At 40.1% G+C, this 21010-nt stretch overlaps 1 protein-coding gene across 13 annotated transcripts in view; it reads right to left on the reverse strand.

Annotated features, from left to right (window-relative positions):
• LOC147168462 (protocadherin alpha-C2-like) overlaps positions 1-21010 on the reverse strand; it is a 156308-nt gene that overhangs the window by 75467 nt on the left and 59831 nt on the right. The window contains exon 1 of one of the 13 annotated variants that reach the window (XM_086085313.1): positions 18080-20737. The exons of 11 other annotated variants lie outside the window; for them this stretch is intronic. In XM_086085313.1, the coding sequence (XP_085941439.1) occupies positions 18080-20512 (2433 nt within the window). In that variant the 5' untranslated portion in view covers positions 20513-20737. Of the gene's footprint in view, positions 1-14459; positions 17300-18079; positions 20738-21010 lie in introns of those variants that run through there. One more of the 13 variants, XM_086085333.1, reaches the window with a different exon arrangement.

A 21010-nucleotide genomic window follows, 5' to 3' on the forward strand; every position in this document is an offset into this window, starting at 1 on the left:
ATATATATATGTATATATATATATATATATATATATATATATATATATATATATATATATATATATATATATATATATATATATATATATATGTCCTCTTGTTTCTATCACAGAGCGGACATTTTTGTTTTCTCATCACTGCATTAGTATTCTGCTCTCTGAGTATCTCTATTAACCTTGCGACTAATGAATTAGTGTAACTGATTGCACACGTGAGGATGCCCCCGGTGCTCTAGTATGTTTTGGTGCTTCTCCACAATTTGTCATCAATTTGCATGAAAGTCCCTCTGCTTGCTAATCCCAGGATTAATACTCAGCTTCATAAACTCCCGTCCTATTTTCCCGCATGTGGAAAACATGATTTCATTTGGAGGAAAATATTAATAATCATCACACACTGATCCACAATATGCATAATTAATACCTCACTATGACTATTATGCACTGACTATTATTCAGAATTGATAGATGACAAGAGTGAAAATATGTTCGAGTGAAGTATTTTTTGTATATATATATGTGCAAAAAAAAAGTCAGCCACCTTTCTCATCAAATGATGTGTGTCAGGATTATCAAAACCAGCTCAGAATCCTGGATTATCTTCCTCATAAAATCGACATCACACATATAATATTACTCAGCACAGCAAAGCCAGAATTTATCTTTTAAAAGCACGTGGCTTATCACAGCTCTGCCCAGCGACCTGCTGACCTCTTGACCTTATTTGCTGTTGATTTCAGTTCAAATCTCTTCTGCTTTCCAAGAAATTATAAACCACACTTCAGTTGTTTCTATGATATGAATTAATGCATTATTTAGACAATGTCAGCAGCTGTAATACTAAACCCAACTTGACAGCAACATTGGGGCTTTTTATTTAATATTTCTAAAGAAACATGTCTTGTAAACTATATTTAGCACTTCGAGAAAGCTGCTGCAGAGCTTTGTCCTCTGATATGAAACAGATCTAATGCAGAAACTAAAAATGCAGGTCACTTTGATTTGCTTTGTCAATTTTACATTAGCAAGTAATGTAAATACACACACTGATAAAGTCACTCTCCCTTAGGAATTACTGAACAATTTACATGACAAATAAAGGTTTAAAAAGACACACACTTGTCTTCCCTTAAGAGTGATTTATTTATATTTAATTGAAGTAGTAGTAAGTGTATTTTAGAGGGGGAGTGAAGGGTTAAAGGTGAGAGAAAGAGGGCAGTGAGTGTGGTGTATTTTTGGTGTGCTTGCTTTATTATTAAAGAGTTAGTGCTGCATATAGAGGAGCTGTTGCTGATCATCTAAGCAAGGCGTGTGTGTGCACTTGTGTGGGGGTGCCATCTGAACATGCTTCAAGCACTCCCCTCCCTTCCTCCATCCCTTCTCTCCCCTTCATGTCTCCATAGTAACGCCATCCCCGGCACAGACATGATGCATGTGTGCACACAGACACACATTACGAGCACGAGCCCATGGGTGTATTTTACTAAATACACTGGAGTTTTTGACCCACTTTTCAATATTCACCAACTCACATTGATGGATTCCGCTCTCGCTGAATGAATCAAACCACATCAGGCTTTGCATGCAAACACAAATGTGCAAACAAAGCATACTCTGGTGTGAACTAGTCTACCAACAGTTGCATCTGGGTTGCTGATGCATCGCTAATGTTGCACTGCTACAGCATATTCACTGTGACACTTCATCTGCAGCAGGCTCTTCTCCTTTTCGACCCCCACACCACCCTGAAGAGAGCCTGACCTTTTCAATCAACCCTGCACAGCCCACAGTGCCCTTGCTGGGCCAAGGCTCTGGAGACAACCCACACGTCCTCCCTGTAAGATGCACACTTGCTTTGTGTGATGCAACACTTCACACTGCAACACTAGTGTGTTAATTTGAGTTAAAGTTCCTTTAACGCCACAATTTTTTTTAACACACGATTAATGACCGCCCCTTACTCGGAAAACCTGTTCTGGGGAAATTCCAGTCGCAGCGCAGCAGACATGTCCATGCCAAAATTTTGCAGTAATACATGTAATAATAATGCATATATTTGTTGACACTGGGGTCATGTTGTACTTTACAATTTTTAAAAAATGTGCATAATTTCACAAATTACTTCATGTGAAAGATTAGATAGCTCTTAATATGAAAATAAAAATGCACTGAGCTTCCACCAACGTCTTACAAATGCAATTATGCCATTTGGCGGCAGAAAAATGACCTCAACACAGATCAATATCACACTCGTTTTTTTACATTACAGTACATTTAATACTTTACATACTTTTTAATTGTAACTACATTTTTGGAATTATTATGAAATGACTACAAGATGCAGACATATTGATACACCCCTTATATATATATATATATATATATATATATATATATATAGCTAGACCCTCTGCACATAAAAATTGACACATGCTACAATATCATGAAGAAGCGGGAAGAAATCCCTCTCAATCATTTATTTCCAAATCTGCACTCCCTTCATTGGTTGGAAAAGTAGGACAGGCAAAAACATGAGCCAGGACATAGCAATATGGAGCTTGCCCATGCACACAAGCATACACATGCACTCGCCACTGAAACAGACACACAAACGCATTGTTCACTCATTTGGAAAGCAATGGCACAATTCCCCCAAGTCGCTTAATTAGTTACTCTGCTGTAAAACAGGCAGGCAAAGCAGCAGGCTATTGTTGATGGTATGTTGCGGACGGCATGTGTAATGAGAGGAGAGCTCTTTTTCTTTCTCTCACTTGTTGTGTCGATTCACTTTGTAAAAAGAAATGCACCATCAGTCCCAAAAAACAGACATGCAATATTACTGTATAAACAGAGGAAAGAAAAAAAACATCCAATTGGCTTGATTGAAGAGATGTGGCAGCCCTGGACTCTCCTGATTGGTTCACAATTGCACCTAGCGACAAAGGCAGCGTCCGATAGATCTGTTTCCACTGGGAGCAGCCATAATTGATTCACTAGCTCCTTTCTTGTTGCCATAGCGACACAGATGCAAGCCTCCATCAGTGCCACTCCCTACTTCCTGCCCCTCCTCTGGACCTTTCTTTGTGAGGAAACAGGCAAAGAATATGATGTTAACTATATTCAAATATATCTATTTGTGTGTATGTTTTATATACCGCACATGCACAGACAATCTTTTATATGCCTAGTGTACCCACACAGAGGAATGAGAGATGCAGCCAGAACTAAACCATTTTTTTCAGAGATTAGGAGTAAATCTGGCTCCATAGTCAATCATGGATAACCTAGATTTGTCAATCAAATGGTTCAGCACAGGCACAGGGTGTGTGGACCAACCATTTATGAGTGGGGAAAAAATGGAACGGCCATCCATGGATCAATACTGACACATAACCTCAATAGTGAAACCAGTGAATACACCACCACTTTCAGAGTGTAGTGACCAGCTAAAAAAATTAGTGGATTGACGCACTGAGGACATTATGTTCTGCTTTTTGCCACAAGAGGGCGCATACCTTCTTTTCTCCCCTTTTCACATGCTCAGTCTGGGCCAAATAAAGCTTTCTGATCACTCTCACACTCAGATGAAAAAGTGTATCAAGGCGCACAGCTGCACAGATACTCTCGCAGCCTTGATGTCTGATTCTCATTCACTGTGTCTCCAGGAAATGAAAATGCTAGGAATGGGACTGTATTAAACAATGCCTGCAAAAGTCATCCAGTGTAATGCTTGAGATATCAAAGAGGGGAAGATGAGGCGATATACAACAGCAGCAGAACAAAATGCCTAATTTAATGCTTATTTTTTCACACTGATATTTTTATTTTCTACATTTCTCACACATTTGACATGTATAAGTGTTGTGTAATATCTATTTTTACCTTCCTATTAGTCATGCTGAACTAACTGTTCGCCCACCAGTAGTGCATGCATGTGAAGAGCAATGGAGGAGCAGACCTGCTGCATGCACTCAGGCTTGGCCCACTTCCTTTAAAAAAATTATGGAGGGAGGGAGTCTGAATAATAGAGGAGAGTGCTGGCCTGTAGAGAGCCTGATGTTGGACGTGCAGGCTGGAATGGTTTTTGTGAGCGTGCTCCACTTTCCACCAGAAAATGACGACAGTATTGTGATGGGGCTGTTGTGATGTGTCATTCATTCATTTTCATGAACTTTCAGGTCAGTCAGTACCAGCTTCCTGTCTCAATAGTATCAAAATGTAAATAGCTACAAGGACAAACAGATTCCCATGTGTGTATTATTTCCGTGTGTGTAATGAAGAAGTACTGCTGTCTTCTTTAAACTACTCTTCGTGGCATCATTAAGTTTATTCCACCTAATCGCATTAGAGGAGTAATGGGAGAGTTATCACTTGACACTCTTTATGGAGGCCTTAATCCATGTAGGACAAACTGGAATATTGAAATTAGTGGTGGAATAGACAGGATAATTTGAAAACACAAGTTTGGGACTAAAAATAAAGAACACCAGTAATATGTGAATTTCTGGTGGGGGGTTTTCTCACTGTTACGTGTGAGGGAGTCCTGGACATATTTTGTTTGTTTGTTTAAAATATAATTGACTTAATAAAGGGCTGTTAAAGAAAGTCAATAGTTTTTTTCTTTTTTTCATACTACTACCACAGGCCTATAATGCATTGCACAAGTATCCTGTATGAATTGTTCCTTTAATCGTGAGAGGACAATGAAAATAAATTACACTGCAAAAAAAAAAAAAAGACAGAGAGCTGCGGGAGCTACTTATCCACACATCATAAATGCATGCACATCAATGGATAAAAAAAAGTCTACACACCCCTGTTCGAATGCCCTGTTCACATCACATTTCATTGTGCAGGTGTACCTAATGCTGTGGCATGCAGGAGCAAACTCGAGCAATTATATAATTTGCAGGCTGCTCTCCAGAGAGCTTTAAATTAGACTCGATAGGTGCATCATCGTTCCAATTAACATGACAGCATTTTTTTGTCGCATACCGCATATTATTCTTTACATGAAAAAAAGGTTAAGTTTGATAAAAAGTGTCTTTAACTATGGAGGTGCAACATTCAACCTATCCATAAAATTCCAAAATATCAAATGTCACATTCAAATCAAAGACAGGACAAGCTAATAATAATATACAACTTTTATTTTAATATTTTTTTATTTTCTTAATTTTTTTGTATGTTATGGTTTTGTTCTAATAATAATCATCATCATCATCATATTTATTATTATTATTATTATTATTATTATTATACTACAACGAATAATTTATGGTTATTCCTGTTTTTAAAAAATCACTTAACATTTATATAAAATATATATATTTATATAAAGCTTAAAAGCTGTAAAATATGAAAAAGACAGAAAGTACTATCAGTCCTTAAGCAGTATTTACAACCGCGCTTCTTCCAAAACGAGGACATGTTGTACAGACAAGAGGCTGCCTCTGACCAGAAATAGCATTAGGGGGCATGATGGATTAAGAGGCGAAATGTGCAAGTAGTCGCTTCATGGGACAATTCTCTATTATGAATTGGACTCAACAACTTCAAACAATAAAGAGCATTTTATAAGGGAAAATAAAATAAAGTGAGTTTGTTGACAGCGATCGTTTGCTTCTGCTTGCATTCATAAAGTCAGACAGGAGGGGGCATATGTGAGTATGAGCTCGATGACAATAATTAAAGAGAAAAAAAAAAATCTGAGTGTGGCTAAATGGATGGGCAGGAGGGTGAGCAAAATAATCCAGTTTGAGGTGAAGACAAGATGGACGTCTAACAAGGCTAGAATAGAGTGTGTCTAGAACAAAACCACTGCAAGCGAGACGTGGGAGTGAGATTGGGAGGAGAGAGTGGGATGTGAGGCAGTAGGACGACCGCATTAACATTTGCCATACACACCCTATCGCATTGTTTTAGTCATACACTGCACCCACTACACAAGATGGCAGTAAACAAGCAACTTCAGTACTAAAATAAATGTAAATATAGGAAGTATGTGCATCATTATCATATTTAATGCTACCTCACAAACATTAAGCTAAAATCAACATGTACCTGCTTTTTTTCCCCCTGACAGATGGTCTACCTAAAAATAAACAGATTTAAAAAAAAAAAAAAAACATCCACATGAGGCAATGAGATGACTCATTCATCATACAGCTGTTCACTGCAGGTTCACACTCACACAAATGACCAGGAGTAGCATTCAGATAATTCTATGGTCACATTACTTCTTGAACTTGAACATCTGATTAAAAGCAGACTATTTATGATCACTGTTGAGTTAAGTGACTTCCTGTACATTCTGGGGGTACTGCAGATTTTATTATGTTTGTTTACTCAATTATTCTGTGCCACTTTTCCATTGCAGATTAGTAATGCTGCTCGGTCAAAACCTTGAACTAGCATTGATCTTAAAAAATAAATAAATAAAAACGCTGATTGACGAGGTTGATGCACATGGGCAAAACATATATGTAGGCCTATTAAATCTATCTATTCCATATTGAAAAACCCTTAAATCAACTAACATTTATTAATTAAATACATATATGCCACATTGAAAAAGCCCTAAATAAACAAAAATGGCCTACATCTATCTAAAAAAAAAAAATCTGTAGCTAGCAAGCTAAACCTTTACATGTGGGAAATTATCCTTTGTAAATAATAATATTCAATCATCCAAACTGCCAGAAAAGGAGGAACTCAAAGAAATCCATCAAATTACCCACGATGCTGTCAAGAACATTATATGGTGTCACATAGAGGACAATGAATGAATCCTTCTCACAGACATGTGATTCCATTGATGCTCAGTCACAAAATATACAACATATGGTCCCTCATCATCAAGAGTATGAGGACATTGTGGTCCTATGCCCACCCCAATTACTCCACAGTGAGCAGTGCAAGGATACTGTGCTAAGAAGGCAATCCTCTTATGAAGGCGCCTGCTGACCGCAGATTTCCCTCACTTTAACATTCACTAAATCAGAAATCACAACACTAAAGGACATACCACCTGTTATTTTTTCCTATCTGGATTGCAAGGCGAAGGTGAAAGCCAGTTGCGCTTTGTTTGCACCAACTCCATTCCCGCTTTATGGCTGACTTGTAGAAAGCCTTACGCTAACCCCACCGTCAGTTCAATCCTCCAGGCATACAGCGGTGACCTAAGCACTGCAGCAGATGTTATGGCTGAAAGAACACTGATGCCAAACAAGAGCAGTGCCGACCATCTGTTCTGATTTGTTAATTCAAAAAAAGACAGTACAATAACTGCAGTAGGCAAAGGAATCAAGCACCTGTAATATTTTGCATTAAGACTACTACTACTAAGAATAATAATAAAAATAATAATAATCATACTTTGGATAATGTATTTATGTTATGCACTTAGAAGTAAAGCAAGCGAGAATGTCCTGGATGTGCGTGAGTCTGCAGTGAGAGTGGCAAGGTCGAAACTATACCACAGACTCATGAGTCAATGAAGTGCGACACAATGAAAGTGAGGGCTTATATAACTACTGGACAAGCGGAGGGGAGAAAGAGTCACACACATGCTGATGTAAAATTACGCATGAAATGTGCAGTTACAGAAAGTGATGTTAAAAAAATGGCACAGATGAATTAAGTATCCTAAAGATACACAATTGGTATCAATATGGAAGAATTTGTTTGACCCATATTACTGACACGCACACGGACAACTTGCATGGAAGCCACACATGGCTATGAACCAGCCTTGTCGTGTTCTGGGACAAATGATGGGAGCAAGAGTAGCTGTGCCAGGGAGCCTTGGCCTCGAGCTGTGAGTGCAGCCCACACTTACTCGCTTTGGCCCACTGACTCTCACTTTGCCTTGGTAACACACAGGGACAGGGGATGGGGGAAAGGCAACAGTACTCTATCTATCTATCTATCTATCTATCTATCTATCTATCTATCTATCTATCTATCTATCTATCTATCTATCATGTGCAAGAGAGATCCTTTGGCATTCTCACTTTTCTTATATAATGACTTCAAGTTGTTTGTTTATTTAGGCCTAAAAAGTATGAACAACTAATTAATAATAACCCATGTGTAAATAAGTGGAACCAAATATTAAGTAAGACCATCTCCTCCTCTACTGATAAAAAACACACATCTCAGAGCACCCTGAGCAGCATCAGCTGCATGTAATTGGTGATTATGAAGGTCAAAGGTCAGTATCACAGTAATCATTGACACTAGTGTCAATTGTCACATTCTGACGTAATCCACTATAGACTTTTGCACTCATTAATTGCACAATGTACTGTAGAAGTCTCTTAATGCAATTGCATATCTTGGAAAGCTCAATTTACTGTATTTCTGAAGTTCAATTCAAAAAGTAGAACTCATATAGATTCATTACACACAAATGGGAACGTTATATGAGTATTTATTTATTTAATTTGATTTGATTTTTTTAAGGTTAGCAATTAGGCCTATAGCTTAATGCTCATGCATATAAACCCAGAATTCACAATAAAGAGATTAAAATATTGAATCTGAATTGAAATGAGTGTGAATATAAGAAATTGTGTATAGTCCATGTGTTTAAAACTTAAACAAAATTTATGTTCAGTACAGAAAAGAAAAACAAAACAAAGGGAAGGCATTTCTAATTTAAGAGATTGTCATACATGTTTTAATAACCAATGTAAAGCAGCCTTATTTATTTAGTTGGTGTTGAAGTATAAAATAAGTTGGACCATGTATTAAAAGACTGCAGACAAATAAATAACTCTAAAACTAAGAGGAATATTTTAAATGTGTATGCTGAGATTGGACGTTGAAACGTTGAAAACAGCAAATAGATTTTTGCTCCTTTTTTTGGGGGGGATAATGCGAACAATGTAAGTTAAGTTTTTCTAGACATTGGCAGAACTATATGTGATGGGGATATACATAATAAGCTCATTCTCAAGTCTATATTCCCTTTCAACATGTACATATACTAGTGATTTGTGTGTAAAAAGAATATTCTAAATAATTTAATAAACCAAAACATTATAACAGGAGTTAAAAAAAAATTCTGATATGATTGAGATGCAGCTTTATAATGACATTCAATGACAGAACACACATTCTGCCTTTATCACTCGATTTTGAGTGACACTGGAGAAGTGCACTGCATCACAGTAGAACAAGCAATATGCTGAATCAGATCGGTGCACAATCTAATTGTCAATAAAGGAGGGAGATTATCTAAGTGAGTGACTTTTAATTACTGAGCAGTGAGCACCACAACACAGGTGGACACTTATTTCTGTCATCATTCTGACGTCATTAAGGTACATGTCAGTATGAGTGGCTGCTTGTCAACGACCTAAAGATAGTTGGTGTTTGTGTTGTGCCGTACTGTGAGTGTAAATTAGATTACCATCACTGCTGTTGCTGACCCCAATGTGAGAGGAGCCGTACGTCCATGCCGGAGCCGTATAAGAGACAATGTGCCCTAGTGACACACAACAGCACATGCAGCATCAAACAGCCACAGCCCTCAAGGCATGATGCACCGCGCCACGCACACACATCAGAAACACACACGTTCAAGAGCGTGTGATGACGTTTTAGGATTCCAGATAAGAAATGGACATGTCCAGGCGAATAGCAGGCTGGCAAACAGGAAAAGAGGTACCCAAGGTCATTCAGATGAAAGCGGGAAAAGGAGGGCATGAGTAGAATCGGTGGGGGGAGGGGAAGGATACAAACATGGAGGATGTGGAAGGAGGAGAGAGTGCAGTAGCAAAGGAGGAAGAGGGGAAATAAAGCAATGTCTGTAAGGAATTGCAATAAAATATAAAAAGCATGTAAACAAGTAAAAAAGTATATCTCTATATAGCTGTCTGCCACCTGACTGATCCTCTGATCCACCCTCTTTATGACACCTGAGGCGCTTTTAATGAGGAAGACTCCCTCAACCACTTGTGAAAGACAACAGACAAGTGCCAGCGCAGTGGAAATGATTTCAGTGCAGACAGTTAGCATGCAAACAACACAATTGCGCACATTTGCCTGCATGGCCAGCCAAGCAGACAGACAAAGCCGCTGAAGCAAACAGCCGTGCCCACAGCCAAAGCAGCGCAATGAAACAAATATATTGATATAATAGCTGCCGTACAGTTGATACTTAACTGTTGACTGTTTTGTAATCTGCTGTAATCGACCGGCCAGCACTCATAACGCTAAATGAACACTCTAGTCAGAACTTAGAATGATATTTAAAGGGGAAGTCAACCCAAACATTTTCTTGAAAATATACAGTATGTTCTATGCAGCCACACTAGTCTAAACACGACATTCTGATTAATATTGCTTTTGTGGAATATAAATTAGGCAGCTTGTTTTTATCCATCTCAGTGTGCGGCCATTTTGCCACTTGCTTTTGGCTAAAAATGACATGACAATGAGGTATATGCCGCCGAGGAGGTGGGACTTCTGACATCCTGGTTTTCACACATCAGCTTTGTTTCCGTTTCCTGTTTGCGACCTGTTGGCTGCGTCCCAGTTCTTGCGGCTTTGCCTCTGTGGCCCTCGGTTGTGTGAGTGTGTCTCTGTTGTCCAAAGCATTTCAGAGAGTTGAGACGCCCTGCGTGCTCCCGCGCATCGGCAGTTGGGGGGCGCAGGGGTGGGGGTGCTGGTGTTGGAACACGGCCATCAGTGGCCGGAAACGACGCTGTTGAGTGAAACCCAGAAGTCGGAAGTCAATGGCATCTACGCCGTTGCTCAGGCTCAGGTAAAGATCGATCACGGTCAGCTTGGAAAAGTCACATGACCAAACTTAAAACAGGTGAGGCGTGATTGGCTGTAACCTGGGAACTATGATGTCATTTTCAGTAGATAGCAATTGGCCAAATGGCCGACCCCGTGTATTTTTCTGCATAATTCATATTCCAAAAATGCAATATTAATCAGAATGCTGTGTTTATATATATATAACTGTAAATAAAAAATGTGGGTTGTCTTCTATTTAAAAACCAAATAATAATAAAGAGAACTAGCTAGAGCAGCACAAGGGTTACCAGGAATGGACCACATGGGTAGCCTACAGGCCTGTTCTAAGAATAGCCTGCCACTGAAGGGGCATTGTGATTTCCTAGGAGCACTATATAAATGATAATTAGAGAATGAGAACATTTGGAGAGATGCATGGGGGAAAAGGTGTGCATATTTATCTGATTTGACTTTAAAATTATTGACATGATCAGGGCTTTCACATAAATATAATGTTTGGTAATTTGATAAAACGTGCTATTTCCGAAGTGTGCAGTTTCAAAAAGTATAACATGCACACCCACAAACAACTTGTAGCTATATGGCCAAAATATTATAATTCAGTGCAACTTTAACCACTGAAGCTTACAGCCACAAATGAATATAACCATATTGCTAAAATAATATATCTGTAGTAGCAAATGAAACAAAATAATACTAAGAATTATTATTATTAATTTTAAAAGTCAGCAGAGTCAGTGCTTGTATTTCATTGCTACAGCTGGTAGTGTAATTGTGATGCATCCACATTATATGCAATAGTTGCCATTTCACAACAAGCTGCACCGACTAATGTCATCACCATGCACTTGCTTGACGCACTCCTTTTTAATCACATCAATATATCTCATCAGGGCATTTGCTGTCTAGGCGCAGCTTAGCACTGCTGCACTGCGTAACACGTGGCGCGTCCTTGCACATGCACACACGTGCAAAATATGCATCCATGCAGCCATTAACACACAGAGTAAGGCAAATTGGTCAAAAAAATGCAGTGAGTCTCAACCTGTCTCTGCTAATGTCATAAAACTGAATTGACCCTCCTCCTTTCTGCTTCCAACGCAAACGTGCTCAGTGTGACTCTCCTGCTTGTGGATCAAAATATAGACAACTCCGATTCATATAAATGGGGAAACATTTCAGGCGTGGTTTTTGTAGCATGTCGGAATTTTAAGGCTGACCTACTTCTTAGCTTGAAACGATTATCTCTATAGCATAAAACAGCTAATTATGAGCTCAAGCATCTCTGCCTATATTGTTTATTTATCTTCACCATCTGCTGCCTAATCTAAGGTGGTGATTGTATTGACATAATCGCGTTCTTTGGAAATAAAACCATTTTCATGATGGTGAGTCGCCTATGGAGGCATCCACCACCCATCCCCCATCCTCCTCCTTCTCCTCCTCCTCATGCTCCTACAGCGCCTGCTGCTCCTCTCCACCCCCTCCCTTGCCTTATTCCTCTGCTGTTACTAAGACTGTTGAGCTTTTGCTAGTCGACTCCGATAGGTGCATCTCCTTGTGCGTTGCTATGGGCAACACACAATATTCCACACAGAATGAGTCCAGAAGCAGAGCATGCAGATTGCCACATTTGATAAAACATGACCTATTTAGCCGGTTGCAAAAAGGGAAACGTGGTCATTGTACGATTTATACATTTTTACTATATAGTGTAGTGGTTTACAAATCCAAAGCACTATAAGCCAAAAAGTGTTAAAGAAATGAAAATTGTAATGAATGAACATCCAAGCTGATGTTCAAAAGAACAATCCCCATTTGACTCGGCGTGACTTGTGAGTCACAGCACGCCAGCTGCAGGCTCTCTCCCTCTTGTCTTGTCTCACTTCCAGACATTCATGCTACATTGAATCAGCTCAACTGCATTAGCATGCGCACACTCATGTAAAAGTCCATATTACTATTTCAAAAGGTTGACAGTTTGTGAGCACACGGTATTAAAAACAGTCACTTAAGGCATTTGTTGTGTTTAGCTTGAGAAGACACACATAAGCGAATTAACAGCACACAGAAACTGACCTTAAACATTAGCATGAAGGTGAAAGTTTCCCTGCTACATCATTATGTTACAAAACCAACAGCACAACCACTTCCTGGGACTCAATTCACATATATCACAATAAATTTGAACGGTTTTGGTAAAAGGGACAGCTGATATATACTGCATAGACACCCGTTCCACAACTTGGGGGATTTATAGCACAATCTAAAATAAAATAAAATAATCCATCCATCCATTTTCTTGACTGCTTAGTCCTCACAAGGGTAGCGGGGGCACTGGAGCCTATCCCAGCTGACTTCGGGCAATAGGTGGGGTACACCCTGAACTGGTTGCCATCCATCCAATCATTCCAGGGCACACACAGACGAACAACCATTCACACTCACAATCACACCTAGGGACAATTTAGAGTGTTCAATTAACTTGCCATGCATGTCTTTGGACGCTACCAGCGCACGGGTGCAGAAGAAAGTTTGTGCGTATGTGAGGACAACCAAACTCACGCAGTAGGTGCTGTAATACGGTAACAGCGGCCAGGGGCAACTACGTGACTGTGATCGGGAATTTAATGAAATAAAATAAAATAAAATAAAGTTTACCTAAAACTAATTTCTATTTCTTTACATGACATGCTGTTAAACTTAAATCGTACGTTATTCTCCAGAAGTGTGTCTCCTGTCTCACAGCTTTCACAGATTCCCACAACTATAGTTTAGAACTTTGGTCCTCAAAACTTTTACACCAAGTACCACTTCAAAATCGACAGTACATATCTCGATGTACCACTATAATGATGACCAACATTAAAATACAGCAAGTAGTATGGGTCAACATGTTGATTAAAAAAAATTATAAAAATAAAACAAAGATGAATAACAAACAAAGATCAAAAAATAAATATAAACAAGGCAGTGGTTTTATTCCTAAAAAATATACCTGCAATATTATAAGCAAGTGTAACATTATGCACAGTTTGAAAATAAAATACAGGAAAATAAAAACTGTACTTAAATAATGATTCAATTAAAATGTATATGAAAGTTAAAAAGTTAAAAATGTACTTTATTGTATTACATTTTTAAAATGTGCCTTGTTTTAAATTCAATGATTATTTTGCAAATAGATTGTTGTAGACATTTGGAAGTTTAATGCGAAGATTTAGAGCACTGCTTGGTTATCAGTATCACAATGCTGATATATCCCCACACCCTAAAAAAGATGAACTAAAATGATGAAGAGATAAAAAGTCACATTGCCTTCCTTGTTCACTTACCTATTAGCCTCCTTGGGCCTCACAAATTCCCTTAATGACACAAAAAAGTGCTAGCACACTATATGCATTGTCATCTAGATTTTTCAAGAAGAAAAAATACAACACCATATTTACACTCTCCAGAGACATGTAAGGCCAATAAGTCATAACAAAGACAAAGGCATAGTTTTAAAAAGAGACAATCTGCATATTGGGGAATTTTAGCTTGAGAATGTTTCAGCACCACGGACAAAGACAGTCTGAATTCCCTCTTTTGAATGTTTTAGTATTTTCAAACATCTGCCATAACACTGACTACAGAATATGTGAACCAAACACAGGGAAAATAAACTCCTGAGTTTTTTGTCTTACCTCCCCAGAAGTGTTTCTCCTGTCAGGAAGCACCAGAGTGTTGGCATGGCTGCCCGGGACTATGGTGGACCCGATACTCATCCTGGGTCCAACTAGCATGTAGCGTCTGTCTCCCGATCTGTACTGGATGCTGTGACACAGTGTGCCATCATAATTAGTGTCTTGTAGATATTTGGAAGTGTACTCTGTGGATTTGGAGCACTGCATGGCGATCAGCACGATGATGCTGATGACAAAAAGGAGCGAGACCGAGCCCAAAGTGATGATGAGATAAAAAGTCACATTGTCCTCCTCATTGTCCACTTTTGCTGCACTTTTGACATCGGAAGCTGCAAAAGCCTCTTTGGGCTCCACAAGTTTGACCGTCACAGTAGCTGTTGCCGAGAGCGAAACGTTGCCGTTGTCTTTGACCAGTATGAGCAGTCCATGCTCAGCCTCGTCTGTCTCCGTCAAGGAGCGAAGTGTTCGGATCTGGCCCGTATAGCGGTCCAAAGAAAACAGACTGTGGTGGGTGACTTGCTGCAGAGAAAACAGCAACCAGCCGTTATATCCGATATCGGCGTCATAGGCTCGGACTTTAGTCACCAAGTCTCCTGCTTTCATATTGCGGGGAATCTCCTCCACGCCTTCAGCCGAACCGTTGGAGCTGACTGGATACAGGATGACTGGAGCGTTGTCGTTCTGATCCAGAATGAACACATTCACCGTAACGTTGCTGCTCAGTGGAGGACTTCCACCATCGGTGGCCATGACTTGAAACTGGAAACTTTTCAGTGTCTCAAAGTCAAAACTTTTTAGTGCTGAAATATGTCCATTTTCTGAATTAATGCTCAGAAATGATGTCATTGTTTTGTGTTTATCCCCATTTCTCACAATGTCAAACGATATGGCAGCATTATCCCCCTCATCACTATCATGAGCGCTGACTGCAAACAAAAAGGCCCCTGCTATATTATTCTCGTTGATATAGAAAGCATACAGATCCCTTGAAAACTTTGGACTGTTATCATTTATATCTGACACAGTCACAATTATTGTTTTCTGAGAGGACAACGGTGGTTCACCAGCATCCTTTGCAACTATTGTCACATCATACTTGGACTGATGCTCTCGGTCCAGATGCGATTTGGTGATTAGAGAAAACATGTTCTCTTGTAAAGAGGGTGTTAGCATGAAAGGTATGTCACCCCTGACATGACATGTGACCTTTCCACTGACACCCGAGTCCTTATCATTTACACTTATCAAGGCCACTGTGGTCCCAGGTTTTGAGTCCTCTGCAATGGCACTTGAAAATGATGTTACTTCAATTTCAGGTGTGTTATCATTTAAGTCCACTATAGTTATTATAACACTTTTCTCTGTTTCTAGTGGTACTAATCCTTTATCAGATGCTTTAATGTCAATTTCATATTTGTCCTTTGCTTCAAAATCTATTAATCCTTTAACTACAATTTCTCCAGTAACAGCATCAACATCAAAAACCTTGCGTAATTTACTATTAACATTATTACCAAAAGAATACACCACCTCGCCATTGAGACCGTCATCTAAATCTGTTGCGTTTACTTGCAAGATGGTTGTGCCTATTGCCGCATTTTCCTTAAGCACTGCAGAATACGAATCGGAGGTAAAAACGGGCATGTTGTCATTTACATCCAAAACGTTAATAATAATTTCAGTGGTTCCTGATCTCGCGGGCTTCCCGCCATCAATTGCTGTCAGCAGCAGTTTGTGACTCCCCGCATTTTCTTTGTCCAGCGCCTTATGCAAATACAAAACGGGGATTTTGCCGTCTTCCCCTCGATCTTTAACCTCCAAACGAAAATGCTCGTTTTGACTGATTGTGTACGAGTGAACTGAATACGCGTCGCTGTCTGGGTCATGGGCGCTCTGCAGCTGAAAGCGCGCACCAGGCAAAGCAGATTCCGAAATCTCCAAAAGCGTGTCGTTGTCGGGGAAGGTGGGAGTGTGGTCGTTTAAATCCAAAATCTCGACGGCGACGTAATGCACTTCCAATGGGTTCTCAACAACGATCTTAATGTTGGCAACGCACGGGCTGATTCGCTCACAGACCTCCTCTCTGTCTATTTTCCGCTTCACCAGCAACATGCCGTTTTTTAATATAAATAGAGGTTCAAGCGGCCCGGAAACGACACGGAATCCTCGGGCGTTCAGTCCACTCACATCCAAACCCAAATCTTTTGCAACATTCCCAACAAGGGCGTCATCCATCCCTTCTTCGGGGATAGAGTACCGCAGCTGCGCCATGCTGAAATTAAACGTGAGATCCAAACAAAAGATGACAACCAGCAAGCGCGGCATCCATGACGCGCGTCCCCGTGGAGACATACTGGACCGGTTAAAAGTTCAAATGGGAGTCCATGTGGAGGTAAAAAATGGATAAACTGGGGGTCAAGCAAATAGCTTAAATCCAACACGCAATGCTGACAATGAACAAACCGGGGTTGAATAAACGCCCCGGACTACAAGCGCACAATGACGCGCAAGCGCAGTAACCCAGACCACTGAGTGTTATGGTGAGACTTTTTTTTTTAAAGAAAACCTCACAAGCAGTGACACCAAGCGATTAGAACTCGCAATGCATATACTCACATTTGACAGAAAAGTGTGCAAAATGTTACATAAAATAACTGAGGCATTTTTAAAACAGCTGTTGCAGACATCCACCCATCCATTGTCTTAACCGCTTGTCCTCACAAGGGTAGCGGGGTGGTTGCAGACAGTCGATGTTAAAGCAACTGCTGTTTATGTTAAAGCTTAAAAATTGAACAAATGCAGTCAAAGAGCGCGTTTAACATACGTGGACAAAAAACAAACAGCAAAAGTCAAGCATTAAATCTCCAATCATTCACAAACAGACAGGTGACATATGCTAATTAGTAGTAATCCGTCACCAAGACCACCATACACGGTTTATCAAAAACGTACAAAAAGATAAACCAAAGCGAAAAAAACCACGCTCCATTACTAAAATAAGATTAGAGTAAGAACTGCGAAAAAAAATGTTTTTCAGATTTCAAATGAAATATGAAGTTCATTATTCAAATTGTAGCCTAATTGTGAGGTTGGCCTATTGATTGTTATTAGCATTGTTATTGTTGTTGTTTAAAAAATAACAATACTAATTTATCAATTATGTTGTTGTGGGTGTACTAACAAAATTATAATTATTGTAAAGGATTTTCAATATAACTTTTTTCCAGACGGATACCAGTACGAGTAGGCCTACTCAACTGTTGAATAGTCACCAACACTGACACCATAAAATCCGGACTTGTTGAAAAACAAAAAAAAACAAAAAAAACAATGACAGATAATTTTAAAGAAACACCTACAAATCCAATATGGCGTTATTTCCTTAACATTGCCTGGAATTAAGGGCACTTTTCTATTCTTCAAAATTCTTGATCGCAAACCGGCCACATGAGGCTGTCGCGAGAAACAATACCTTGAAATGAGGTCTAGCATTGGGACTCGCCCATCCCTAATTATTCTTTTTAAGAGTCAAAAACATCAACATTCGTGAGATCATTAATTTAAAAGAGTTACAAATTCAGAGGACGCTGGAAGTATAAATAAGTCAATTTGTGTCTTACCTCCCCAGAAATGTGTCTCCTGTCAGGGAGCACCAGAGTGTTGGCGTGGCTGCCCGGTACAATGGTGGACCCGATACTCATCCTGGGTCCAACTAACATGTAGCGTTTGTCTCCCGATCTATACTGGATGCTGTGACACAGTGTGCCATCATAATTAGTGTCTTGTAGATATTTGGAAGTGTACTCTGTGGATTTGGAGCACTGCATGGCGATCAGCACGATGATGCTGATGACAAAAAGGAGCGAGACCGAGCCCAAAGTGATGATGAGATAAAAAGTCACATTGTCCTCCTCATTGTCCACTTTTGCTGCACTTTTGACATCGGAAGCTGCAAAAGCCTCTTTGGGCTCCACAAGTTTGACCGTCACAGTAGCTGTTGCCGAGAGCGAAACGTTGCCGTTGTCTTTGACCAGTATGAGCAGTCCATGCTCAGCCTCGTCTGTCTCCGTCAAGGAGCGAAGTGTTCTGATCTGGCCCGTATAGCGGTCCAAAGAAAACAGACTGTGGTGGGTGACTTGCTGCAGAGAAAACAGCAACCAGCCGTTATATCCGATATCGGCGTCATAGGCTCGGACTTTAGTCACCAAGTCTCCTGCTTTCATATTGCGGGGAATCTCCTCCACGCCTTCAGCCGAACCGTTGGAGCTGACTGGATACAGGATGACTGGAGCGTTGTCGTTCTGATCCAGAATGAACACGTTCACCGTCACGTTGCTGCTCAGTGGAGGACTTCCACCATCGGTGGCAACCACTTGGAACTGGAAACTTTTCAGCGTCTCAAAGTCAAAACTTTTTAATGCCATAATACTTCCTGTCTCAGCGTTAATGTTCAAAAATATACCAATGCTGTCACTGCTGTTCCTATGGATGTGATATGAGATTTGTGCATTTTCACCCTCATCAAGATCAGATGCCCTGACTGAAAATACAGGTGCAGACAGCACATTGTTTTCACTGACATAAAAAGTATATGGCTTGTGTGAAAACTGCGGTCTGTTGTCATTGACGTCTGAAACAACAACACTGATCGTCTTTTCAGATGACAGCAACGGCTCACCACCATCCTTTGAAAATATTGTGATTAGATAAAAATACTTTTTTTCTCTGTCCAAATGTGACTTAGTCACAACTGCATACATATTATCTTGCATGGAAGGTGAAATAGCAAAAGGGATATCTTCATTTATAGAGCAAGAAACTTTACCATTTACACCCGAATCAAAATCACGAACACTTATTAGAGCAACTGTTGTTCCAATTCTTGAATCCTCTGGGATTGATTTTGAAAATGACGTCACATCAATCTCAGGGGGATTATCGTTCACATCTATGACCTTTATTATTACACTTTTGTCAGTGGACAAAGGGAATGTGCCTTTATCTGAAGCTTGGATGTCAAGTTCATAGCTTTGACATTTTTCAAAATCGATTTGACCTGCCACTTTAATTTCCCCAGTCTTCGGATTAATATTAAACAGTTCTTGCAAATGCAAGTCCCCATCTTTACCAAACAAGTAAATAATTTCACCGTTTTCCCCTTCATCTAAATCTGTCGCATTGACCTGCACAACTAACGTACCAGCAGCTGCGTTTTCATTTAAAATAGCCGAATAAACATCTTTCATGAAAACTGGTGCGTTATCATTAAAATCAAGCACATTGACAACAATTTCTATTGTTCCAGACCTCGCTGGCCGGCCACCGTCTACAGCGGTGAGCACAAGCCGATGCTCCCTTGCAGCCTCCCTGTCCAGCTGCTTCTGCAGAATCAGAAAGGGCATCTTACGATCCTCACCCCTTTCCTTCACCTCCACACGAAAGTGGTCATTGTTACTCAGTTTGTATTGCTGCACTGAAAACTGGCCACCATCTGCGTCCCTGGCGGGCTGGAGCTGGAACCTCGCCCCTGGTAATGTGGACTCGAGTATCTCCAGTCTTTTTTGTTTCTCTGGAAACACTGGAGCATGATCATTGACGTCTATCACCTCTATGGCCACATAATGAATTTCCAACGGGTTCTCCAGCACTGTTTTTAGGTTGATCACACACGCGTTACCTCTCTCGCACACCTCTTCCCTGTCCACTTTTCTGCTCACGTACAGGACGCCGTCGTCTGCATTCACGTGGAAAAGAGGTTCTGCCCCACTGCCGACAATGCGGTAATCTCGAGCTTTGAGCGCACCCTTGTCCAGTCCCAAATCCTGAGCGACGTTTCCCACAACACTGCCCGCTTTCACCTCCTCCGAGATGGAGTACTTGATCTGAGCCGAAGCTCTGCACCAAAACGTCACCAAAGCCAGCACGAAAGCTGCAAACCTCCCGCGCGTTGTCCACACGGGCCGTATGATTCGTTCCATTATGTGAAAAATCATAAATAAAATGCAATTTGCGGAAAGGATAATGACGCCTGGGCGAGTCCGGCTCATATACATGTGCGGACAAAGAACGTTCCACGCAATCGCAAAACACGCGCGGCGGCGTCACCGCGACGATGACGCAATGCGAGGTCTATATTTGAAACAATACCGACACCAAGAGATCCACGGTGTTGTTGCAACGTCAAACGCAAAAGGATAACAAAAATGTACAGTTAAATATTTTTTAAACGCCGCGGTTAGCCGATATGAATGGGACAAAAATTATTTGAGCGCCACAATCATCTTATTAAAATACAATAAAGCGAAGCTGTTCGTTTCAGATTAATCAAGGTTACAACAAAGTTTTAAATTATTATCAAATGTTTGCTCGTGGAACTAAAAGCACTTTATATTTAGTTTAGACCTAGAAGTGAACTGCTTTTCACTTATTTCATCTTAACCATAGTATAAAATAATAATTTTATAACAATAATATTTTCACAAGGAAGCCATTATTGATTGTTTTGGGGGGTTAATGTAGCCTAACGAAATGTAAGGCAATGCCATTTCATG

This window comes from Leptonotus elevatus, chromosome 9 (genome assembly GCF_054856555.1).
Source record: "Leptonotus elevatus isolate MCC_2025b chromosome 9, RoL_Lele_1.0, whole genome shotgun sequence".
Lineage (NCBI taxonomy): Eukaryota > Metazoa > Chordata > Actinopteri > Syngnathiformes > Syngnathidae > Leptonotus > Leptonotus elevatus.